This window comes from Odontesthes bonariensis, chromosome 20 (genome assembly GCF_027942865.1).
Source record: "Odontesthes bonariensis isolate fOdoBon6 chromosome 20, fOdoBon6.hap1, whole genome shotgun sequence".
NCBI classification, from domain to species: Eukaryota; Metazoa; Chordata; class Actinopteri; order Atheriniformes; family Atherinopsidae; genus Odontesthes; species Odontesthes bonariensis.
In genome coordinates this window covers 32,656,728-32,681,868 of record NC_134525.1, presented here as the reverse complement: position 1 = coordinate 32,681,868, position 25,141 = coordinate 32,656,728, and the positions used below count along the sequence as shown (strand labels likewise).

The 25,141-nt window shown below is 45.4% G+C and overlaps 2 protein-coding genes across 4 annotated transcripts; one reads left to right on the top strand and one right to left on the bottom strand.

The window, feature by feature from the left end:
• The first annotated feature begins 378 nt into the window (after nt 1-378).
• On the top strand, nt 379-24,369 carry ift74 (intraflagellar transport 74). Of its 3 annotated transcripts, XM_075452085.1 has the most exons (20): nt 379-549; nt 1,052-1,192; nt 1,434-1,569; nt 1,755-1,803; nt 2,070-2,168; nt 2,300-2,360; nt 2,561-2,620; nt 2,711-2,772; nt 11,398-11,536; nt 11,655-11,717; nt 11,924-12,067; nt 17,672-17,712; nt 18,169-18,248; nt 18,653-18,706; nt 20,215-20,312; nt 20,455-20,581; nt 21,202-21,365; nt 22,035-22,160; nt 23,886-23,946; nt 24,030-24,369. In XM_075452085.1, the coding sequence occupies exons 2-20, from the start codon at nt 1,064-1,066 to the stop codon at nt 24,143-24,145; spliced, it is 1,809 nt and encodes a 602-aa protein (XP_075308200.1). In that variant the 5' UTR covers nt 379-549; nt 1,052-1,063; the 3' UTR covers nt 24,146-24,369. The 3 variants fall into 3 exon arrangements, with proteins under 3 accessions (XP_075308200.1, XP_075308202.1, XP_075308201.1); XM_075452087.1 differs by lacking the exons at nt 23,886-23,946; nt 24,030-24,369 and adding an exon at nt 22,250-22,336; XM_075452086.1 differs by lacking the exons at nt 23,886-23,946; nt 24,030-24,369 and adding an exon at nt 22,247-22,327.
• LOC142370441 (uncharacterized) lies at nt 6,052-8,723 on the bottom strand. The gene is made up of 6 exons (XM_075453018.1): nt 8,622-8,723; nt 8,285-8,535; nt 8,077-8,188; nt 7,711-7,871; nt 7,296-7,531; nt 6,052-6,541 (listed from the first exon to the last, which is right to left on the bottom strand). The coding sequence occupies exons 1-6, from the start codon at nt 8,721-8,723 to the stop codon at nt 6,216-6,218; spliced, it is 1,188 nt and encodes a 395-aa protein (XP_075309133.1). The 3' UTR covers nt 6,052-6,215.
• Nucleotides 24,370-25,141: the final 772 nt, after the last annotated feature.

Below are 25,141 nucleotides of genomic sequence, written 5' to 3'. Positions count from 1 at the left end.
GGGGACTTAGTTAATGAATGATGAATGAGTATTTTTTTTACCCCATTTTGAAACAGTTATAAGAAAGTTTCTATCTGACAGCAAATGACCTCAATTTGTTTCGAAATTCTGCTGATTTCATTCAAAGTTTTCACTGGAAAGATTAACATCATCACTAAATGAAGTCAGTTTGTATTTTTAAGCTGTTTTTTTATTCAATAATATTTCTATTAGGATAACTTCCATCACGCGCAGACTCACGCGCGCGCACACACCCACATACACGCCTGCACCCACTTCCTTCTTCAGACGCTAGACGGCAGACTCTACCTGATATAAGTGAAGAAGAAGAAGGACAAATAGAAGAAGAGTTGCTGTAGAAGAAGAAGACGACGACGGTTACCGGGGCAACGAGATAATCATTCAGCGTCGTTTGGAGCTGGTGGTTCATTTTCAGCTAGCATTGATGCTTCTGTTCAGTTTTCCTGTCAGATAAACGCACACACGACCACAGTTTGAAGTTTCAGCAGCATAAAAAATCGACAGAAACGCCCCGAAGTCATATTTAAGGTGGGAAACTTTAACATTTCACGTCTGCGCCAGAGCAGTAGCACAGTAAACTAAGCTAGGTTGACGTCTCTGGTGAAATAAGTAACCAACAGCAGTGATAAGTCGTTTTTCTTTGTTTAAACGTGAACTGTTGGTGCTTAAGTTATTATTTCGGACAATATAAAACCAATCCAACAGGGACATCAGTCATCTCGGCTGCTAACATCTGCAAAACATCGTTCTAAAGGACTTACACCTTTCAATTGAATCATTTTACGTTAAATAACGTTAGCCCTTTCCCTTATATCTTATTGGCTGACTCAAATGAATTTGGATTTAAAGATAATTTGATGCGGAAATAGAAAACATAGATATAAATCTAGATTGCTGGACTTGGAGGACGAAGTGTCTCATGTTCGGGAAACCGCCAGTCACAAGCTTCGCTATTCTCCGGGTTGCCGTACCGTGACCACGCAGATATAACTTTCGTTCTGCACTCAGCTGAGTGATCATGTGTTCACAGGTTTTAGGCATCATGGCGAACCAGCGGCCTCCCTCCGGCATGGGCAGGCCTATGAGCCGTAGTGGGTCTGTGGTCCCTGGAGTTGGAAGACCCCCGACAGCTGTCCGACCTCCTCCCACAGCTATTCGTGTCACCACTGGGGTGAGCCATCTGCAGCTCATTCATTGTAACTTTTAGTTACCACCATAGTTCTCCTAAACTAGTGGTTCTGTCAGAAGAAAAAGTTAAATGTGTAGCAGAGTCTCAAAGGAACACGAGTGTGTCGCATATGATGTCATATTCCAACATGGTGCATACAGACGTTTCACCACACATGGGTCTTCATTAGCTGTGGAATGGGAGCCTGAACTGAAACAGTTGAATTGTATACTTCTTTATCCAGATGGTTCCAGGGACCAGTGGACATCCTGCTATGAGGGGGGGGGTCCCCAGCCCCGGAGTTCTGTCTGCACCCATCAAAGTGACTGACAGGCCTGTCACCCAGCAGGGGCTCAGCGGGATGAAGACTGGGATGAAAGGTACTGTTGAAATGAGCAGCTTCCTCTTTGGGCCTGGAGGAAATGCTGTTTTCCTGGTTCTGTTTGGATGGGTTTGTGTTAATGTCTAACGTGTAACTCTGAGCCAAGGTACAGCAACACAGTCACTATAACGTTACATGTTTCTGTCACTGTGTGTTACCGCCACCACCTCCACCACCCTGAAGGGCCTCAGAGACAGATTCTGGATAAGTCCTACTATCTGGGCCTCCTCAGGTAACACATACCCACGGCCACTAACAATAGTTTTACTTAAACTAGAAGTTGTGTTAGCAGCTGAAGCACACATTTGCCTACATGTTAGATCATTACAGTTAATTGCAACATTATAGTATATTAAAGTATAGCGTGTTCAACTTGCTTCCAAAGGCTACATCAAAGTTAAGGGATGAAAGGGAGGATAAGATTATCAAGCTTATTTCAAACTTCTGTTCATCCCAGTCTGATTTACGACACAAAATGAAATGTTGTTTTGCTGTTAGGAGTAAGATCAATGAGTTGACCACAGAGACCAGCAAACTGCACAATGAGATTGACAGCTTCAACCAGGAGAACTCTGTCTACCTTTCCTATGAGAAGAGGTGGGTGTTAGTTTTCGTAGTTATTACTGACGTGATTCTGTTGATTAGAATGAGAAGTTGGGATTGCTTTAGCATGAAGCTGCGCATTGCTGCCTCATCACAGACCTCTGAACGTTTTGTGTGCACTGCAGGGCTGAGGGTCTGGCTGCAGTGATTAAGGACATGCAAGGCGAGCTCGCTGACTACAACATGGTAAATAAACAATAACTGCATGCATCACACGTAGTTACCAGAAAATGTCAGCCACCACTGAAACTTCGCTCCTCTTTTCCCATTCAGTAGCTCAGTGGTGGTAACTGTTTGACCAGTATATTTAGAGTCAGATAAACATTTAGTGGACAGTGTTGTTCTTATTACTCCCACCTGCGCTAATTCTTTTCTTGTGTTTGCAGTTGGTGGACAAGCTCAACACGAACACAGAGATGGAGGAAATGATTAACGACTACAACGTGGTAAGTGTTACCTGTAAATAATGAAAAATGATCTGATGTAGCCTAAGTTTTTATATTACATGTATTTCATTTTCCTTTCTGCCTTCCCAGTTGAAAAGTCAGAACAACCGTGAGGCACAAAGTATTGACAGCATCTTCACGGAGAGGAGGCAGTGAGTATTCAGTTTAGGACAACACAGTAAGAATACTTGAGATCAAGGGAACATGGTAATGTTGGTTTGATAATAACTGATGCAGATTACAATTAAGCAATATAATTAACAAGTATGTGCTGTATCAAAAAACAGGCTAACTGCTAATTGGTTGTATTATTTTCAAAACTATGATGATGTTTAGGAAAAGCTTTAAACATTATACACAGTGAAGCAGAATCCCAAGTTTAGATGGACAGTTTGTAAGCAACGGCCTAGAACCTTCACTCAACGTAAGCTTAAAGTTTAGGCATCAGGTGATTGTTGGGTGTCCATTAATACTTGGAAAAACAATGACATGGATGCCGTTCCTTATGAGAGAGGAAAGTCAGTGTTCTGTTTAGTAAGGCACAGAGTCAGTTATTTTCTTCTGAGGAGATGAGAGGCTTTTCTAATAATATCTTGCAAGAGAGAACAACACGGTACAAAATACAGACTGAGAGACAGATGCTGACCACTGAGGCAAAGACTCGGGTATATTGACCGTTTGTCACGTCATCGCTCATTGGGTATAGTTGATCTTTCTTCTACCTTTCCTCCCAGGTTACCCAGACACAGTCGTAAATATCAGCTTCATCCCTGTCCCTCTAAAGTGCAGCTATATCATTATAACAAGCACACCACTGTGAAGAGGAATGTAAGAAAACAGGACAAGGTGGTATCTTTGCAGGTTATACACAGTAACACTCAATACAATGCATAGAAGAATTCATTTTCCATTCCAGTACTGTTTAGAGTGTTGATGCTAAACTCTGCTCTGCAGTAAGTGGTAAGCTCTGTGACACCTCAGTAACATTTTAAAGGCTCCTTCTGTAGTTCTCTTAAAGGAGACATGTTCTGCTCTTTCTATCCCACAAGCTAACGGTTTTCTGAGGTCTTAGCTAAATGTGTGTTTGACATACACACAGAGAGAGTACAGCAGGACAGTTCTATGCAGTCCTACTGGACTCCACTCTGTGCTGCTTCCTCAGGGTCTGCCTCTTTACAATATTATATATATATATATATATATATATATATGGTACATCACATTCCCATACACCGCTGTCCAACGAGTACAAATTAAGAGGGACTTTCATGCCGTGGCTGGACTGCCAAACATAATTGGAGCACGAGACGCATATACGCATCAAAGCACCCGTGCTGTCGTGGAGCGCACTGAGCTGAAGGCCAGGTGGGTGTGTCTCAATACAGCGGGGGGCAAACTGCTCTATAGCCCAGAGAAGGCATGCCAGATTTGCGCAATATTGCCATGAACGAGGGTCTCCACCTGAACCAGCCCAGGCAGACCAGAAGGTGTGGTGCCAGAAGACCCCCCTCATGGACCACCCCATCAAAGAGCCATCATGATGAGGCAACAACTGATTGCACGGCTTTAGTTGCAGTCATCGATTGCCTGCCCATGGCGAGACGTTTTTTTTTAAGCCATTTTCATATCAAACCATTTATTTTCTTTATTTCGGTGACATTACGAACTACAGGTGACATGGCATTAACAGCACTCGTAATTGCTTCCCATTTCTTGGCTTTAGCAGGTCCCGTAATTCCACTTCTGACACTGCTAAAAATGACAGATTTTCCTTTCTGCATCTCTGAAAGCAGAACTTCAGTCTCAGAGCCCCTAAAGTTGTTCTTTTTGCGCTTTGATGCCATTCTCATGATTCAACACTCAACACTTCCTGGAACAGGAGAGAGGAAGCACAGCCTTATATGGTATTATTTTGGGCGTGGAGTATGCAAATCTACTATCCTCGTGCACGTGAACTTAGATACGCACAGGTGTGATTCATCATTTACACAGGTCGTTTACACACTTTTTCTGAAGTTAAGAGCGTTTGTTGAATCTGATGTGGCGTGTTCGTACGAGACCTTCTTACGAGAAAAGTGAGAGAAATTTAGAATAAAAATACGAAAATGTTCTTGCATGAGGCCCATTGATTTCAGTTTTGTCTGAGTTTAGCTGGTGGAAATTGTTTTGCATCCACACACTGATCTGTTGGATGCAGTGACACAATGTATCTACAGGCCCGTGTTCTCCTGCCATCAGTGACACGTAGATCTGAGTGTCATCTGCATAGTTGTGGTAGGACACATTATAGCTGCGTATTAGCTGGCCTAGTGGAAGCATGTACAGATTGAACAATACGGGTCCCAGGATTGACCCCTGGGGAACCCCACAGGTCGTAGGCATTTGGTCATAGTTACCTATTTCAACAAAATATTTCCTGTCCTCCAGATAGGACTTGAACCAGTTTAAAGCACGACCAGAGGTTCCCACCCAGTCTTCTAACCTCTGTAATAAGATCACATGGTCAACTGTGTCAAAGGCAGCACTCAGGTCCAGCAGAACTAAGACTGTGACTTTGCCTGCGTCTGTGTTCAGGCGGATGTCGTTTGTCACCTTGATCAGAGCTGTCTCAGTGCTGTGGTGGGGCCTAAAGCCTGATTGGAAAGTATCAAAAGCATTGTTAGACAGGAGAAAGTCACTAAGCTGTTGGTATACAACTTTTTCTAGGACTTTGCCTAAGAATGGCAGGTGTGATATGGGCCGGTAGTTGTTCAGTACTGTGGCATCAGACTGCTCTTCTTTAGAAGGGGCTTAATGACAGCGGTTTTTAAGGCCTTTGGAAATGTTCCAGTCTGGAGTGAGATGTTGACTAGATGAGCGAGTTGTGGTAACAAACTCAAAACAAAATACTTGCATCTCCTGCATGTGCAGTTGGAGCTCTGACAGCTGGCATCTACTGATCCCTGTTTTAGGGAATCTGAACCGCTCTCTGAATGACCCAGGTTCAGATCTATGAAGCCTTAAACGATATGCCAGGGTTGGGTTTTGGGAGTGACTTCAAATATACTCTCTCAAGCACAAAAAAAGTGATGTATTTTTTTTATTTTTTCCATAATATGAGTTTAGCTAAAGTCTTTGAAATGCTTTAAACCCTTTGAAAGTTTTGTTTAAAATCGAATGTAATCTAGATCCACGCTTGAAGTCTTCCTTCTCCCGTGTGTCACATGACCGTGTGACTGAAAATCCCCCCGTCAACCACATGATCAGATGATCAACTGTTGGACTTTGTACTTTGTTTTTTGCATTTATGTCATGCTACAGAGTACTTATTTAGAATTTTATTTAGAGTATTTAGAATCATTTGAAATTGCTTTATAAGCAGCATTACAGAAATCACACAGAGCAAGGGCAAAGGTTTAGTAAACCCTTGAATGATGATACTCATTAAAAATACATGCCTAGCTCATTTTGTTTAGCTGTCAGGTTGTCCACCTAACATGATGTACAATGTATCTCTTGTTCAAAGAGAACACAGGTGACGGGTTGCTCTGATTATGATACAGTAGCTTCCTCAACTTCTCAGTGGTTCATGAGTTGTTGCCTGCCATGGTTCCGCTCAAATGTCCTCTCCTGCATGTTGCCCTGCCCTTTTAATGTTTGCATCTTCAAAGTACCCATCTTCTTGCTCTTCGTCCTCTGTCTGTGTGTGTTGTTCCTCAAAAGTGAATGTCTGATGGTTCAGGTACCTCATGGTCTCTGAGAGCACCGTTGACCCAATGTCCTCCCCCTCCTGGTCGTCTTCTTGGTGGAGCTGCCGATGTCGGTAGTTGTGAAAGCTCTTGTACCATGAAGGTCCCTTGACGGCAGATATGATGAGCATGAAGGTGGTTAGTGCCAAGGCCGCAACACATGCTGTGAACTTCCAAGTGTTGCCATGGTCACCTGGTCACAGGTTGGAGATGGGGTGGAATGAACGGTCTGTTCAGTTTTTTAGGTTCTATTTGGTCATCTACACATAGTGGTGTTTGTAAAGAAACTCTTAAGAATATCTATATTTCTGCAAACACCATTACAAGGAAAAAGATCCAATATTACGTTTCTGTGAGGGACAAGAGTATGCGAATATCTAGAACTGACATTTAATGTGAAGATTAATGAAGAGAATCAATGAAACTCGTAAGTTTCTCGTAAAAGCACATTGAGTTGCCTGTGGTATGAAATGCGCTATATAAATGAAGATTGATTGATTGATTGAAGTTAAGGTGCTTCAGAACATAAAAAAGAGATTTCTAAATACCTCAAAAATGAAGTTGTTGATGCAAAAGGGCTTGAAAAAGTGACCAAACTATTACTAAAGCGTTCGGAGTCTTGGAAAACATTTCCTTCCAGCAAAAGAACCTAACCCTCTCTGTGAAAAATGGTGGTGATAGCGTCATGGTTTTGGCATGTTTTGCTTCATCTTGGCCATGTTGGCTTACTTCTAAAAATGGAACAGTGAATTCTGAATTATACCAGCAAATTGTAGGAACATGTCAGGGCATCTGTCAGTGAACTAATCCTCATCAGACAGCGAGTCATTCTCCAAGACTCCAAGACCCTTACAGGTCTGATGTAGAGGAATTAGAGACATCTCATGGCAAAGCTGCAGATTGCATCAAATTAAATATATATGTACACACACATATATCCCTCGTACTGTCATACCTTTGCTGATGCTGTAGTCCTGACTTGGTGACAATGTGGTCTTCAACATAATGGTTGAGCCCCAAGACTTTTGTGGTGTTTGTGGTGTTTGTGGTGTTTGTGGAGTTAGTGGAGTTAGTGGTGTTTGTGGTGTTAGTGGTGTTTGTGGAGTTAGTGGTGTTAGTGGTATTAGTGGATGTAATGTGGAACTCGGAGCTGTGTCCTCCAGGCTGCTTCCAGCCTGTTCTTCTGGAGATGCACACAGGAATTCTGGATCACCTGCATAGCCAGATGTGATGTGATGACATAAAATGATTTACAATGCAACTAATTGGTATTCACATAGTTGTTCACAGAAGGATAATCGTGACTGCTTGGGAGTCAGCTGTTGCTATTGAGAGAAAGCCTGTGGATCTTAAACATTGGACCTAGTTGTGTTTGTGTCTTCCTGATGAGTCCACGCTGTATGAACAGAACAAGATGTGAGTAGATGAATGGTAATACCAATAGTACTTGCTGGTCTCATCTTTCCACTGATGCTTAGCAGAGGACAGGAACAGTTCCAAGGGTTTTCCAGTAGGTTCAGTGTCTAATGGGACCGGACAGGGTAATGTTGTTAGACGAATCACTAATGTAGTGTAATAGAAATGGCTGTGTTCTCCTGAATGAGGGACACACTACTGCTGAAATAACATAGTTCTTTCTGTGTGTAAATGTAACATAGGCATGTACAGTTAAAGTCAGATGATTCATACAGAAAGTGTTGGGGAACTTTTTGACCATAGACAGCCTACCTGCAGGTTTGTGAGCCCTGTGATTAGCTGTGTGGGGAGCTTTGTCAGCTCATTATGGGATAGGTCCAGCTCTTTCAGAAGGTCCAGGCCAGAGAAAGCTTCAGGGTCGAGGCTGCAACAATAGAAAAGCATCTGTAGTGCATTAAAAACAATGCAGGGATGGCATGTGTAGAATTAGATACTGCTACTGTTTTGCTCTCTTATTTACCTGCTGATGTCGTTCCTGGCAAGAGACAGCACTCTCAGCTGTTGGAGCCCAGAGAAGAACTTGGCTGGTACTGAAGTGACCAGGTTACCATCCAAGTGGAGTTCCACCAGTGCAGGATAGCTAGCTAGGGCTTGTTGGTCCAGCTCATTCAGAGTAATCTGGTTCTCTTCAATCGCCAATATAGTTACTAAAGCATTGTTGTCATTGTAAGGGATGACTGGTAGAAGCTTGTTAGTTAGGTTTTTGACCAGCTGATGGAGGACAGTTTTAACAATAGTTACTCAATCACATACAGAAGGAGAAGACACTTAAACAAAGATTAAAACACGGTCCATACCACTACTTCCTCTTCCACAGCCTTGGGAGCATTTCCCTTTGTAGTTCCAACCACAGCAGTCAGCCAAAGCAGGAGGAGAGGTCGGCAGCACCTGCCCTTCATCGTATTCTGAACACAACCCAATACAAAATACATTCATGAGTAACTTTCTGAGAATATAGAGTCCTCTGTTTTAGCAGATCCTACATCTTTTTTTCACACAAACCTTCCTCTTTTGAACCTCTACATTTCCGTTTCTTTTTATTGAAACAACACAATAAACCCAGTTTGTCTGAAAAAGCAGTAAAGGCTGGAAGTGATACAGCTTTCATTGTACAGGTATCACTCTCAGTAGTGTAACAGTCAGTTATGTTGTAAAATGATCAAGAAAAAGAAGGTTCCACGCTCATCGTGGTTTGTTTCCTCACAGATGTGAGACCAATGTTTCTCTTCAACAGAGAGGAAAACTATCACTGCATTAACAAATGGAATGGGCTGGGAGATCAGCTGACACATCTGAGTTTAAAGAGTCACCTGCTCATCCAAACTGGAGAGTCTCTTTCTCTCTGAATGGGTTTGTTTTCCATACGTCATCAAAGTGTTGAAACTAAAATGCCGAACACACCTGTTCCTTTCTGTGGATCATCCGACTAAACCTGTGTACAGTGCAGCCACATCTGACCATGTTTTCTTTTGCTGATAAAGAGTGCTCCCCGAACTGAATCTCCTTCTGTGCTAATGAGAATTAAAGAGGAAACTTACCCGTATTTCTGCACACACTGAGGCAAACCTGTTCACCTGTTGCCCATTAGCAGCCAGCACAGCGAATGACCCTTGTTCCCCGTATAACATGAGGGCTGTTCCTTCCAGCTAACCATTTCTGATTGGTCAAGTCAGTCCTCCTGACTTTCCTTTCTCTCCTACTTTGGTGATCTAATACCGATGCAAAATGTAAACAATACTATAAAGGGAAAAATGAGAGCTAGGACAAGCTATTTAAGAGCTGATTTTACCATTAATTACCATGTCTTAAGTAGCTGAAGGTTTAAAGACTAAAGCAGGGGAAGAGTAAACTCGAGCAGGAAGAAGAGAGAGGGAAGAAAAGGAGATGGGAAGAGAGAAAACTGAAGGAGGGAGGACATCACTGTGTACACTGCAGGTCCAAAGGAGAAGCCAGTGGAAGAGCTCAGAAGGCTTTAAATCCTTTGAAAGGGTTGGTGATATCCACTCAGTTAGTTCTCTGAACGAACACGGTCAGAGGAAAGCGTTGCCGTGGTGAGGGCCAGCAGTCCTCCGTTAGCTGCTCAGGTCAAAGCAACTGTCACACACGTTGCACTGAGAGAATCAGTAGGATTCGCCTTTCCTTTCCCATTACAAACACTGCAGTTAAAAACTAATATCCATCTGAAGCGTGTATGTACAGCCATGCACATGAATCCATTGTCCCGCTGAGGAGGCTGAGGAAGCAGCAATGTGCTGTACTGTTACAGATCTTTATATGCGACGGAGCAACAGACAGACGTGTAGCATCTTCTCCTTCTTCTGTAACACACCTTGCCTTTCTGAGTCACATTTTGGACTTATGTGTCATAAGTTAGCAGAGATCACTTTGAAAAGCTGCAAACTTCCAAGATTTTGCTGTGAAATTGACCAAAAGTGAGCAAACATTTTGACCCCATTAGAACTTATTTCCATGTTAGTCTGACACAGGAGTGAGGAGCTAGCTGCAGCTTCATGTGTGAGTCAGAGACGGTCTGTGATGAAGAACCTAACAGGGATGAACACGCTGAGCACTAAAGAAAATAAACTGGTTGCATTAGTTTTATTACAGGAATCCAGCACAGCTCCACTCTCCTCTGATGTACAGCCCACACAGAGCAGAGGGAGAAAGCATCACCATCGGATTCTTTTCATGAATTCAAACCTGAATGTCAGCAACTTCACCGACAGAACCCAGCAAAGCGTCCGGGACAGAACCAGAACCAGAAGCAGAGCTGAGCAGTTCTGCATCTGTCCGTCATCCTGCTGCTGTCTCCAGCACTAACGTCCACCCACATCTTCATTCTTGGCCCTCCTCGTACATTTTTATCTCTTCTTCTAGCATTATCTTGGTTCTCTTTTTTTTAACATTTATCATGGTGAATGTGTTGAATGTGAAGTGGACCTCTAAAGCAAAACGGTGTCGTGCCGAGCTGGAAATCAAAGTTGTGAGCCCTGGGATGCTGGCGGCAGCTTCAGACCTGGGAATGTTCCCATAAAGGGTCCCAAATGCCTCTGCTGTTGTTTTAAGACGAGTTGCAGCAAGGAAGTCTGGGGCTGGGATTCTTACAGTGTGCAGGTGACATTGGATTTATTGATGGAAATTGGAACTGAGCTGCTTAGAGGATCTTTTGATGCAAACACCACTTGTTGACAGAATGTTTTTCACAGATGTATAAAAGTCCCTGTAGCCGTGTGTTCAGAGCATCTGTAGGTGCCACAGAAGAAATAAACAATAGCTTAAAAATGTTGCTTTAGTGTTGATGCATTGGAAAGCTACACACCTGCAAGGTTGTTACCAAACCAAGAGGAGAGTGCAAAACAGCAATAATGTTACGAAGACTTCTTCTATAAATGTCATGCATTGTGCAGTGTCCCTGTTGAGCAATAATTAGATAAGGGAGCAGTGATCTACCTAAAGCTCTTTCCTTTATTGGACTACCTGTCCCATCTACTTTGTCCAAACGGTCTGGGTCAATAGTTCATGCCCGTCTCCACACAGTTCACAGCTCCACCCGACTGTGTGTTTGTTCTGCAGAAGAGAGGAGGCAATCCGCGCACTTGAGGAGGAGACCAAGACAGAACGACGGGTTGCTGATGAAGTTGTCCAAGCAATGCCAGCTGCAAAGCAAGACAAGTATTTCACCATGACAACAGCCAACGAGGAGCTGCTGCGGGTATGACTGTATCTCTATCTTATTGTTGGGGGAAAACGATAAAAATCATTCCCTCTGGATCAGTGGGGTACTCCTGACTCCTCTGCCTGCCTCATTGTTTTGTTTGGCTGTTTTCCAGGAGCTGGCAGTACTCCAGGAAGAGCTGGACATTCTGGCAACCAGAAAGGAGGACTATGAAGTGGTGAGTTGTGCTTCAGAAAAGCAGAAAGAGAGCAGGAGTTGGGATGAGACAAAAAGCTTTCACGTAAAGGTGTTGAGAAAGGAGCTGATGAACTGTGGAAGGAGCTAAGAAGAAAGTCCAATCAATATGAAAAAGCACATGTGAAGTAAATGTAAGTGTAGGGAAATGATGATGGTGGTGATTTAAGTGAAATCTCCCGTTTACAGGAACTGTCCCACTCGCAGACCAAACAAGAAGTGGTTCGACTTCATGAGACGCTGTTAGCTCTGGAGGCAAAGCGCGATGCCATGGAGGCAGAGCACAGGAGCCTGGACTCCCCCAAGGAGGAGAGGGAGAAGTTGTTTCAGCAGGTGGAGCCTCACACAGACGCACACTTCACTGATTAAAGAGGAAAAACCCCTTATTTCATTTGAATTCTGCATAAAGGTCATCACTTATTACTAACTCACTACACTGACAATCAACACATGTGAAACAACTATATTTGTATGAGGTCACATTAAGCTTGATCACTTGACCTTTAAAGGGATATTTCGCCTCTTTTGACATGAAGCTGTGTGACATCCCATATCAGCAACATCATTTCTGAACATCTTCTTACCCCCTGCTGCGTCCTGTGAGCAGAGTTCCAGCCTCGTTTTGGTGTTGATGAAGGTAGTCCGGCTAGTTGGCTGGGGTTTAAAAAATAAAGCGTTTTGCTTCTCAAAACAATATGCGTTCAAAAGAGTAATACATTTGCGTCACAAAATCGTTCTCCAGGAAAAAGTCAGACCTCACATCTCTTGGCCCTATTTTCTCTCCCTTCGTATCACTGCCTGCTGTGCAGACTGTGCAGACCGAAGTGCAGACCGAAGTGCAGACCGAGCAGTCCCCTGCTTCCGAGCAGCAAACACCGTAACAGGTGCGGCTGTCGGCAGGCGGCAGCAGGCAGTGATACGAAGGGAGAGAAAATAGGGCCAAGAGATGTGAGGTCTGACTTTTTCCAGGAGAACCATTTTGTGATGCAAATGTATTACTCTTTTGAACGCATATTGTTTTGAGAAGCAAGACGCTTTATTTTTGTGGCCCCAGCCAACTAGCCGGACTACCTTCATCAACACCAAAACGAGGCTGGAACTCTGCTCACAGGACGCAGCAGGGGGTAAGAAGATGTTCAGAAATGATGTTGCTAATATGGGATGTCATACAGCTTCATGTCAAAAGAGGCGAACTGTCCCTTTAAATGAACCTTTGCCAACTCACTCGCTGATTTAAACATTCCCACACACAGACAGTCTGATGATGTCTGTGAAGTTGAGCTGTTGTCATCAGAACCTTTTCAGCATCAATGAAACTGCCTCTGAGCTCCATCTTGACTACCAAAGTCAAGATGGCGCCGCGGACGGCAGCCACGGTCGTTTGGTGCGCGTTGTTTTGTGTTATTTTGTCTGTTTAATAGTGTGTTCTGTCATAATACCGGGGGCTCTTCCACCAGAGAAGAGCTCATGAACCTCAGGGACTCAACCCCTGACGATTTACTACCCACTTTGATCGCCTCATCTGAGGATTTATTGGACATTCTGGTCTCAGCTGCCCTCACCTGTGTTCATGCAGTGAAACGCCGGAGGAGAGGAAAAAGGGCCGGTGCGCTCGTGCGCCTCCGCTGACGCGGACTTCGCACACCGTTACCTGGAATATTTCTCTCTAACGTGCGTTCGCTGGGAAACAAAGTGGACGAACTTCAGCTGCTGTTGGCAAGGAACAGAGACTTTTATTCATCTTCCGTTCTGTGCTTCACGGAGACGTGGCTGTGTGGAACGATCCCGGACTCGGCCCTGCAGCTGGCAGGCTTCCAACTCCTGAGAGCGGATCGCAACACAGAACTCAGCAGCAAGAAAAAAGGTGGAGGTCTCTGTTTCTATATTAACAGTAGCTGGTGTAACGACGTGACAGTGATTCAACAGCACTGTTCTCCTGTTCTGGAAACTTTTATCATAAACTGCAAACCCTTCTACTCCCCCCGTGAGTTCATTTCATTCATGCTGGTCGGTGTTTACATTCCACCGGAGGTTAACGTGCAGGAGGCACAGCGCACACTCGCCGACCAGATACTGTGTGTGGAGCGGACAAACCCGGACTCCTTAGTTATTGTTCTTGGTGACTTTAACAAAGGAAATCTCACCCACAAACTCCCTAAATACAAACAGTTTATTATGCCCGACCAGAGAGGAGAACATTCTGGATCACTGTTACACCACAGTAAGCAGTGCTTATCATGCCGTCCCCAGAGCTGCACTGGGTCACTCTGACCACGCCATGGTCCACCTGATTCCTGCATACAGGCAGAAGTTAAAGCTCTCTAAACCTGTTGTGAGGACATCCAAGAAGTGGACCAGTGAAGCTGTGGGAGATCTTCAGGTGTGTCTGACTGCACCGACTGGGACATTTTCAGGGCTACTTCCAACAGTCTGGACGAGTTTACTGAGGCTGTCACGTCCTACATCAGTTTCTGTGAGGACAGCTGTGTACCATCACGCACCACAGTGAGGTACAACAACGACAAGCCTTCACAGCGAAGCTCAGACAGTTAAGGCTGATTTATGGTCGGAAACCAGGTCGTCTGCGTGTGTGTCGCAGTTAACGCAGACATGCCCCCCCTTACGCAGACACTCTGGTGCACCTCCCCAAAATTGTAACTCACCGCAGACAGTGCCGCAGACAGGAGAGAAAGGAGGCCTCTGATTGGTCAACTCTACATCCGCTCTACATTATGCGTATTTCCGGTTTGCTAACTGGCTAATGGTGACGCTAACCGTGCTAACTGTGACGATTCTTTCGCCTCTCTGCCAGCTCCAGTAGTAGCAATATTTCTTCTATTTCTAGATCGATCAGCTGCATCTCAATCAAAGTGCGCATTCGTCCAGTCGCCATTGTTGTTGAATGACCTCCGTAACCGTAACACCCACAATCCTAGCTTGTTCGTGATTGTCCCTCTTGCGTTGTGGTGTGGGATTAACATAGCGCAGACAGCGCTTCAAAAGTAGGCATAAATCAAAAATAACTGCGTCGTGTCTGCGACAAGCTCACTGCGACACACTGCTGCGAAGTATACACGGCCCTTAAGGTTGGTGAAGGAGGAGGCGTTCAGGAGTGGAGACAGAGGCAGATTTAAAGAGGCCAAGTACAGGTTTAGCAAGGGGGTGAGAGAAGCTAAACGTCTGTACTCTGAGAAAATCCAAAAACAGTTCTCAGCCAACGACTCTGCCTCTGTCTGGAGAGGACTCAGGCTATGTACACACGTAGCCGGGTATTTTTAAAACCGAATGTTTCCCCCCCTCCGTTTATAAAATAATCTGTATCCACATTACCTCGTTTTCGAAAAAAACTCCTTCCACACATAACCGAACATCTGCGTTTTCACCTGTCTTGACAACCCAAATGCATTTGCTTTTTTGCGCAATCTGCCCTCGTCAGCTAAATAATAAAGTGTGCACGCAACTTTTTTGAGCACACTGACAGGTGATCACATGACAGTGGACTGCCCCTCGATATGAGGACGTAATAATTCCGACAGCGAGAGGACTGAGGACCGGGACATGCGAAATTGTCACGCCATTCCTCTGGGAGTACGACTTGGGCGTATAAAATCAAGGCAGTAAACAGCGCCTGCACAATAATAACCACCACAGTTCTCAAGGCATCCATGCTTCTTCAGTAAACAAAGGTCGCACTTTAGACTTTAAAGCAGATTTGTTGTTGTTTTGGCGCATATTGTGACGTTCGAAAACGCAAAACTCCGGTTATCTCTGTCTACACGCAGCTGCATAAACGGAGTTTTCAAAAATCTTCACTTTGCCCGGAGTTTTTAAAAACATTCGTTTACGATGCGTTTTTATGCGTTTTCATGTGGATGACAGGTCCAAACGTAGAAAAATATATTCGTTTTAGCAGATACCCGGCTACGTGTGGATGGGGCCTAAGGCATCTGACCAACTACAAGCCGAAAACCCCCCACTCCCTGGACAATCTTGACCTTGCCAACAGCCTGAACGAGTTTTACTGCCGTTTCGAGAGACAATGGGACAGCCCTGACACCATCCCCCGTGACACTATATCCCAACCCCAGCCCACCAGCCCCTCCACCCCACCACAGTAACGACTCTCTCCATCCTGGAGAGAGTCGTCAACAAGCTCTTTAAGAGGCAGAACCCCCGCAAAGCAGCCGGGCCAGACTCTGTCTCTCCCTCCACCCTGAAGCACTGCGCTGATCAGCTGTCCCCGGTGTTCACAGGCATCTTCAACACCTCACTGGAGACATGCCACGTACCAGCCTGCCTCAAGACCTCCACCATTATCCCAGTCCCAAAAAAGCCAAGGATCACATGACTTAATGACTACAGACCCGACTACAGACAAGTCATTTGAGCGCCTTGTGCTTTCACACCTGAAAGCCATCACAGACCCTCTCCTGGACCCCCTGCAGTTCGCCTACAGAGCCAACAGGTCTGTAGACGACGCAGTCAACATGGCCCTCCACTTCATCCTCCAGCACCTGGACTCCTCAGGAACCTACGCCAGGATCCTGTTTGTGGATTTCAGCTCTGCCTTCAACACAATCATCCCGGCTCTGCTACAGGACAAGCTCTCCCAGCTGAACGTGCCTGACTCCACCTGCAGGTGGATCACAGACTTCCTGTCTGACAGGAGGCAGCACGTGAGGCTGGGAAATCAGGTCTCAGACTCCCGGACCATCAGCACCGGTTCCCCTCAAGGCTGTGTTCTTTCCCCTCTGCTCTTCTCCCTGTACACCAACAGCTGCTCCTCCAGTCACCAGTCTGTCAAACTCCTGAAGTTCGCGGACGACACCACCCTCATTGGACTCATCTCTGGTGGGGATGAGTCCGCCTACAGGTGGGAGATTGACCATCTGGTGACCTGGTGTGGACTGAACAACCTGGAGATCAACGCTGTGAAGACAGTGGAGATGGTGGTGGACTACAGGAAGAGCCCAGCCCCACTCACCCCCATCACCCTGACAGACTCCCCAGTCCACACTGTGGAGTCCTTCCGCTTCCTGGGCAGCATCATCTCCCAGGACCTCAAGTGGGAGCTGAACATCAGCTCGCTGACCAAGAAAGCCCAACAGAGGATGTACTTCCTGCGGCAGCTGAAGAAACTCAACCTGCCAAAGACGATGATGGTGCACTTCTACACCTCCGTCATCGAGTCCATCCTCACCTCTTCCATCACCATCTGGTACGCTGCTGCCACCGCCAAGGACAAGGGCAGGCAGCAGCGTGTCATCCACTCTGCGGAGAAGGTGATTGGCTGCAATCTGCCATCTCTGCAGGACCTGTACGCCTCCAGGACGCTGAGGCGTGCAGGCAAGATTGTGGCCGACCCCTCCCACCCCGGACACAAACTTTTTGAAGCACTCCCCTCTGGCAGGAGGCTGCGGTCCATCAGGACCAAAACCTCCCGCCACAAGAACAGCTTCTTCCCCTCTGCAGTTGGCCTCACCAACAAGGCCCGCTGTACCCCCCCACTGACATGACCCCTTATCCCCACTGACACTTTATATATTAACGTTCTGTCTCGCTGTCAATACAAAGTGCGTTACATTAATGCACTCTTCTTACAAATACTTTGCACATATTTTTAATTTTTTTACATTTATTACTTTATTCTATTATTATTCTATTTTTTGTCTTGTTCTTATGGCACCAAACAGACCAGGCCAAATTCCTCGTGATGTACAAATTACTTGGCAATAAAACCTTTTCTGATTCTGATTCTGATTCTGATTCCGATCTGTAACCCACTGCTGCTGTCAGCTGTCACAGTTGGTTTGGTCTTCATTGTCAAACCGCATCGCCACCAGATCAAGCAGGAGACTACTCGCTGTCTAACAGAGCAGCACCAGCTCCAGCGTGAGATGTCACTCTGTATAAAGAAAAACATTCTCTTTTCTGCAGGTGAAGGAGGACAACCAGGAAATAGCCAGCATGGAGAGACAGTGTGTATTCATCTTAATCTATTGGTTGCTTGTATGTTTGAAAATTGGATTTGCGTGTTTAAATATGTGGAAGTGTTATTTACACACGCGTGTGTGTGTGTTTGTTTGTGTTTTGTTTGTGTCTTTGTTTGTGTCTTTGTGTGCGTGTTTGTTTGTTTGTCTTTGTGTGTGTGTGTGTGTTTCTGTGTTTGTTTGTTTGTGTGTCTTCATGTTTGTTTGTGTGTGTGTTTGTGTGTTTGTTTGTGTCTTTGTGTGCGTGTTTGTTTGTTTGTTTGTGTGTCTTCATGTTTGTTTGTTTGTGTGTTTGTTTGTGTCTTTGTGTGCGTGTTTGTTTGTTTGTTTGTGTCTTTGTGTGCGTGTTTGTTTGTTTGTTTGTTTGTGTGTCTTCGTGTTTGTTTGTGTGCGTGTGTGCGTGTGTGTGTGTGTGTGTGTGTGTGTGCGTGCACGTGTGCTCAGGGTTACTGAGATCAAGGACAGGACCAGTCAAATTTCAGAGGAGATCCGACACCTGGACCAGGACTCAGAGGCAGCTCAGGGTAGCGACTCGTTGCTCTTTTTCTTTTCTATCATTTACAGAATATTTAACTGTTGCACTTATATTAGCAGCATCTTTAACGGTTTCATATTCACTCATAGTGACATTCTAACAGTTTAACTCTGATACTTCTCATACACTATTTTGCCAAAAGTATTGGCTCATCTGCCTAAGTGGCATCCCATTCTTAATCCCTAGGGTTTAATATTCTTTCCCAGATGTTTGTAGAAGCACTCTGCATGCCCAGGTGCTTGAATTCATACACCTGTGGTCACAGAAGTGACTGGAACAGCTGGATTTAATTATTTGGATGGGTGAATGAACACTTTTGACGGTATAGTGTATTTCCTATTTTTTGTGCTAACTAGTATAAAAGTGGATAATGGCATGACTTTTTTTTCATAGGGGAGTGTCAGCAGAAATACAAGGAGCTGAAGAGGAAGGAAGAGGAAATTGATCGTGAGTTTCTATCAAAGCTGACAGTGTCAACAGCATGAAAAGTGTCATCAGTAAATACTCTGTGTGGACTCCTCTCACATGTCACGCACATGAAGGATTGGATGGAGAACACTGGAATGTTGAACTCTTTCTGTCACGCTCAAACCATTCTTCACATTTTGTTCCTGCAAAAACACGGAACACGAGACCATTTAACGACGCTCTGAGTTTTCAGGTCGCTTCAAAGGAGCTCTGAGCAGAGCCGACTCTTAAGGCTACGTGCCCACGACAACGGTAACGACAGATAAACGCAGAACATTTCGACAGATGTGCCTATCTTGCACACGGCGACGGCGTTTTTACGAGTTCAAAACGGAGAAAACGCAAACGCCCTCCAGAGTGGAGATCTTGAAAACGATCCAACCTCTCATCGCCGTAGGAACAGTTCAAAACGCAGAAGTGCGTTTTTTGCACACGTTAAGTGGGTAGTTCTCCATGAACGACTCCCATATCTCACTATATTTATTTTGGACACTCTCCCAATCCACATTATCCACTGCCTTCCTGGCTTTGTAGTTCAGTGTCGTGTTCAGGAGCAACTGGACCTCATCATCTGTCCAAACAAAGTTTGAAGGCGTACTGTTGGTGCCGCCGCGCTTCGCCATTTTCTTCCAACTGAAGCGGGGGAAGTAGCCACAAAACAGGCATTTCTCATATTTATTAATATATAACAATATAACTCATATAACAATACCAAAGGTATTGTTGCTACTGCCACCTACGTCTGGGGCGTGCATACTACATCGGCAAACTGCGAGTTTTATACGTTTTCCCTGTTCCCATGGATAGACAGATATCCACCCCAAGACGCTCGTGAGAACGCAGATAAATTGTGGAGGAAAAAAACAGACATCTGCGTTGTCGTGCCCACGACAACGCTCTGAAGCATTTTCCTCCACAATTTATCTGCGTTCTCACGAGCGTCTTGGGGTGAAAATCTGCGTGCATACGGAAACGCAAAAGTGTGTGACGTTTCATATTTATCGAAGCAGTAAACACCCACAGCTGTCTAGGTCGCCTGCTCTCTTTATGAACTTCAAGAATTTCGAGAACGTAGTTCATATTTTTGGTCTGTTCTTTACTACTCTCGCTCATCATTGCTGTTATCTGATGAAATGACTCTTGAACGTCAGTTACCGCGCCTAAGGCGAGTTGAAAGTCCGCAGGGACGGACATGTTGATAGCCAACTGATGTGTTTCCCACGGTTTCCTGACGCTTTATTATGCTTGTCACGTCATTTCTATGTGACGAGAAACGCAGTTTTGCGTTTTCATCCTTTACACGGTGGCGCGACTGTGGATTGTTTTCAAGAATTCCACTCTGGAGGGCGGTTTCACTTTTTTGCGTTTTCATGCCCCCAAAACGCCGTTACCATCTAAACGATATAGTGCATCCGCAAAAAGGTTTTGCGTTTTTAACCCGTTTTCGTTTCCGTGTAAAGTGCCCCTAAAGTCCTCCTCTGTTTCAGGGTTCCTGGAGTCCTTTGAGGAGTCCAAGGCTCAGGAGCTGAAGAAACTGAGCCAGAGCCAAGAGGACATCGTCTCACTCCTGGAACACTGCAGCAGGGTGAGGGGGCCAGGATGGTTCTGTAAACACTAGAAAGGTTTAACAGCCTGGACATCTTACTGGAGGGTTTCAGGGGGTGGGGTAGGGAGGCAGAAGGCCAGGTGTGTGTGCATGTGTTGATGAGGTGCGTGTGTGTGCGTAGAACATGCTGCGGCTGCATCAGGTGGACACGGTGACTGCCAACGAGCTGAAGAACATGCAGGAAGTGCTGGTCAGCAAGGAGACCGAGGTGGTCCAATCAGAGAGCACCGCCAAAGGACTGACAACAGGTCCGCTCTTTAATTCAATTCAATTCATTTTTATTTATATAGCGCCAAATACAACAAATGTCATCTCAAGGCACTTAGATAATAAAGTCCAATTCAAGCCAATTGGAATTCAATTCATTGTAATCATAATTATTCATAAAATAATCTAATTCGTTCATATAGAGCCAATTCAAAAACAATTTCCTAGCTAAGGAAACCAACAGATTGCACTGAAACTTTTTTTTTTCTTTTTTAGGTCCAATCTCCCTTTAATGTGCTCAAATGTGTAACTAAGAGTGTGCACATGTCCTTTAGATAGATAGATAGATAGATAGATAGATAAATACTTTATTCATCCCAATTTGGGAAATTATTTTGTTGCAGCAGCATACACTAAAAGATATGAAAACAATTAAAGTAAAAACAAGCAAATAGAATAGAATAAAATAAAAATATTGAATAAACATTCGCTATATACAAATCTACAGTATATTTTTTTTTTTTACTGAGCTGCTGTGTGGCGGCTGGTGTAATCTGTGGTTAACTAGAAATGGAGCTGCAGTCAAAGCTGTATTATTGCTAATATGAGATCAATATGATGGTTGACAAATGTTTTTAATGTGGATTTTGTTATGACACAGAGTCCCAGCGTCTGCAGCAGGACCTGGAGAAGGTGCAGCAGCTGGAGGGGAAGATCAGCGGGGAGCGCGGGGCCCTGAAGGAGCAGGTCAGCACCATGGAGGCTGAGCTGCTCACCTACAGAGACCTGGAGGGCCTGAGGCACGCAGCCGAGGAGAAGAGAAAGGTGATGCAGCAGCAGCGCATGCTTCTACTTTAAAGGGACAGTTTGCCTCTTTTGACATGAAGCTGTGTAACATCCCATATCAGCAACATCATTTCTGAACATCTTCTTACCCCCTGCTGCGTCCTGTGAGCAGAGTTCCAGCCTCGTTTTGGTGTTGATGAAGGTAGTCCGGCTAGTTGGCTGGGGTTTAAAAAATAAAGCGTTTTGCTTCTCAGAACAATATGCGTTCAACAGAGTAATACATTTGCATCACAAAATGGTTCTCCAGGAAAAAGTCTGCGTGCTGCCGCCTGCCGACAGCCGCGCCTGTTACGGTGTTTGCTGCTCGGTCTGCACAGCAGGCAGTGATACGAAGGGAGAGAAAATAGGGCCAAGAGATGTGAGGTCTGACTTTTCCTGGAGAACCATTTTGTGATGCAAATGTATTACTCTGTTGAACGCATATTGTTCTGAGAAGCAAAACGCTTCATTTTTTAAACCCCAGCCAACTAGCCGGACTACCTTCATCAACACCAAAACTCAGCTGGAACTCTGCTCACAGGACGCAGCAGGGGGTAAGAAGATGTTCAGAAATGATGTTGCTGATATGGGATGTCATACAGCTTCATGTCAGAAGAGGCGAACTATCCCTTTAAATAAACACTGATTTGAGTTGTCCTTCTGGTGTAGAGACTACTGGAAGAACGGACGTCTCTGACTCGGTGCCGAGATTCATTTGAACAGTTGTTGGAGGAGATGAACCAGAAGTTTGAAGCTCTGAAGAGCAAACTGCAGGAAAATGAGACTCACGCTCAGGTCAGTCAGACACTGCCAAAAGCTGTCCTCTCATTTCCAGTCAACATGTACAACCTGTTTACAGCAAAAGGCTCTGTTCTTCACAGCAGCACACAGGAGGCACAGGAAATGTTGGAAGTGAGACGGTAAAGATATCAGCTGAACATCTCTGAAAGGTTGGGACAGGGCAGCTGGGACAGGGCTGCTGGGACAGGGGCAGCTGGGACAGGGCAGCTGGGACAGGGCAGCTGGGACAGGGGCAGCTGGGACAGGGGCAGCTGGGACAGGGGCAGCTGGGACAGGGCTGCTGGGACAGGGGCAGCTGGGACAGGGGCAGCTGGGACAGGGCTGCTGGGACAGGGGCAGCTGGGACAGGGGCTGTTGGGACAGGGGCAGCTGGGACAGGGGCTGTTGGGACAGGGGCTGTTGGGACAGGGGCAGCTGGGACAGGGGCAGCTGGGACAGGGGCTGCTGGGACAGGGGCAGCTGGGACAGGGGCTGCTGGGACAGGGGCTGCTGGGACAGGGGCTGCGGGACAGGGGCTGCTGGGACAGGGCTGCTGGGACAGGGGCTGCGGGACAGGGGCTGCTGGAGGAACATGTCGAACCGAAACAGGTTGATTATCAACAGGTCCCTGACGTGGTTGGGAACAAAGAGAGCACCTTAGAGAGGCAGAGTCTACAGTTATCTTCCTCAATTTAAAACTCTGAAGACTTTGAACATTCCATCATCTACAGAACATAAAATCATCCAAAGAGAATCTGGAGACATGTCTGTCAACACAGCTGAAACCTTCAGGCCCTCGGGCGGCTCTCGGGCGGCCCTCATAACCCCCACAGATGCAGGTCACAGCTCCATCAGGCAGAGAAGGAGCCACATGTGAACATGACCCAGTGGGAACTGTTCCGTGTGTCCAGCCTGTTGTTCAAAGAGGAGGGGATGCACACAGCTGGAAACAGGGACCTGTCCCAACCTTTACAGACTGATATTTTTCGTTTTTCAACATTTGATGTGTTTTTCATGATCTATTGTGAATAAATGATCGGTTTAAGATATCTGTAAATAATTACATTCTGTTTTGATTTACATTTGATACAGCGTCCCAATTTAGTTGGCATTGGGGTAATGATCATCTGTAAAGCCTGATTTATGGTTGTCCGGGAAAGTAGAGGGACGGAGCGCGCTCTCCGTCTCCGGAGACGCTCTCCATCGCTTGCGTGTGTCGGCCAACATTCCTATCTATCCTTCGATGAGACGGAGACTCGCGGAGACCGCAAGGGTTGTGATTGGTCGGCTAACAACATCATTTCCGGAATCACTTTTCCGGTTTAGCTCCTTCCTCTCAGAACAACAACACCGCCATTTCTGAAAGAGTTTACTGTGTGCCGGGCAACATTTGGTCAAAATTATTTGCATTTCAACATCAACAAGCTCCAACTCCAACAACAGTCTTTCTCTCTCGGTCGCCATCGTTCACTGTGAGGAGTGGAACGGAGCCGGAAGGTGAACCATCAATCAACCACTTTTGGGTTGGTTTTAGATTGGGTCGTCTAACGTAGCGCCGCCTGCTGATCGGGAGGGGAACTGCCTCGCGTATCCGACAGCCCGACGGAGAACTTGGAAAGGTTTAAAGCCTCTGTGTGACCACGGAGAAGCACACTGAGGCCTTAACTGTCAGTCAGACCATTACAAACTGATCCTATGAAGCAAACAGAAAATGTGTGTGTGTGTGAACTGTTATTACAGCTGGCAAACCTGGAGAGGAAGTGGCAGCACTTGGAGCAGAACAACTTTGTAATGAAAGAGTGTATCCTTCGTCAAATTGTTCCATTTCATATCAATCTTGAGACAGCAGAAGTTGAACTGATCTTTCTTTAACTGCAACATCAGTCATTGCCTCCAAATCTCAGGAGAGTGACTACGCCCCGGTCGCCAAGAACGTCTCCCAACAGGTCGCTGAGTACAACAAGAGCCTGAAGGAGTCGCTGCACAACAACAGGAGCTGAACACACGCCACATCCAGCTGGGAGTTAGCGTGTAGTAACCCTCAGGTTACCTTTCCTTTAGTCCAGACAACAGCACATCTGAGGGAGTAGTTTGTTCGCTCATTTAAGCTACAGTTGCTCGTCTTGTAAAAATACACCGTGATGATGATGAGTTATGGTGCTGGTGTTTTTCTGTGTTTATCCATGAAAACAAAAGATTAAATGAAACAAATGTCAACCTAAAACAGGAAGCGCATTTATCCATAACTCCAATCTTGTGTTTGCAGCAGATTTCTACAGATTGCACCTTTAGTTCAGAGTGCTGCTGGCAGCCTTTAAAGGACACCCGCTTTCTACCCTGGAGTTATTTCTTTTAACTTGGGCTGTGTTCGAAACCGCCTACTACTCCTACTAACTTTTAACTTTTTTTAAGTTCCCGGATGCATACTAGATTCTCCTAAATGTTGGGTATGCATCATGAGGTTACTACTCATACTAACTTTTAACTTTTTTTAAGTTCCCGGATGCATACTAGATTCTCTGAAATGTTGGGTATGCATCATGAGGTTACTACTCATACTCAAACTACCCAAGATGCAACGTAACGTGACGTCGCCGATCGTCATTTCCTGTCAAAACGGCAGTTTCAAGTTAGCTACAACGAGGGTAGGTTCACTTCCTGTTTTCAAAACAAAAGCACCAATTGTATGGTAATGGCTTTCCCTATGATAAAAGGCAACGGGTATTTTATTTTGTGAAAATAACCGGAAGTGCGTTAGCTCACTGCGGCTAGCTTTAGTAGCGCCGAATTCGTGGGAAGAAAATTATAAACAGCCGGTATTTTGTCAGGTTTTCAACACGTTGGGGATCTAAACGACTACTTTCTCACCTGAAAATGTTTCAAATGTTGCTGAAGTTTACAGAGTTTAGAGCTTAAGAGAAATCAGCTTCAGGCCGGCTGATTTCAGCTCGGGCAGGAGCGAAATGCATTGTGGGTAAACACTCTGCATACTGTCT

Bases quoted from the DNA above. Each gene is read 5' to 3' on its own strand.
- ift74 (XM_075452085.1), top strand. From the start codon at position 1,064: ATGGCGAACCAGCGGCCTCCCTCCGGCATGGGCAGGCCTATGAGCCGT. The intron at 1,804-2,069 runs GTAACACATACC...TTTTGCTGTTAG, and splicing joins TACTATCTGGGCCTCCTCAG to GAGTAAGATCAATGAGTTGA. The intron at 20,582-21,201 runs GTCCGCTCTTTA...GTTATGACACAG, and splicing joins CGCCAAAGGACTGACAACAG to AGTCCCAGCGTCTGCAGCAG.
- LOC142370441 (XM_075453018.1), bottom strand. From the start codon at position 8,723: ATGAAGGGCAGGTGCTGCCGACCTCTCCTCCTGCTTTGGCTGACTGCT. The intron at 8,536-8,621 runs GTATGGACCGTG...GTCCTCCATCAG, and splicing joins CTGTGGAAGAGGAAGTAGTG to CTGGTCAAAAACCTAACTAA. The intron at 8,189-8,284 runs GTAAATAAGAGA...CTATTGTTGCAG, and splicing joins GCCAGGAACGACATCAGCAG to CCTCGACCCTGAAGCTTTCT.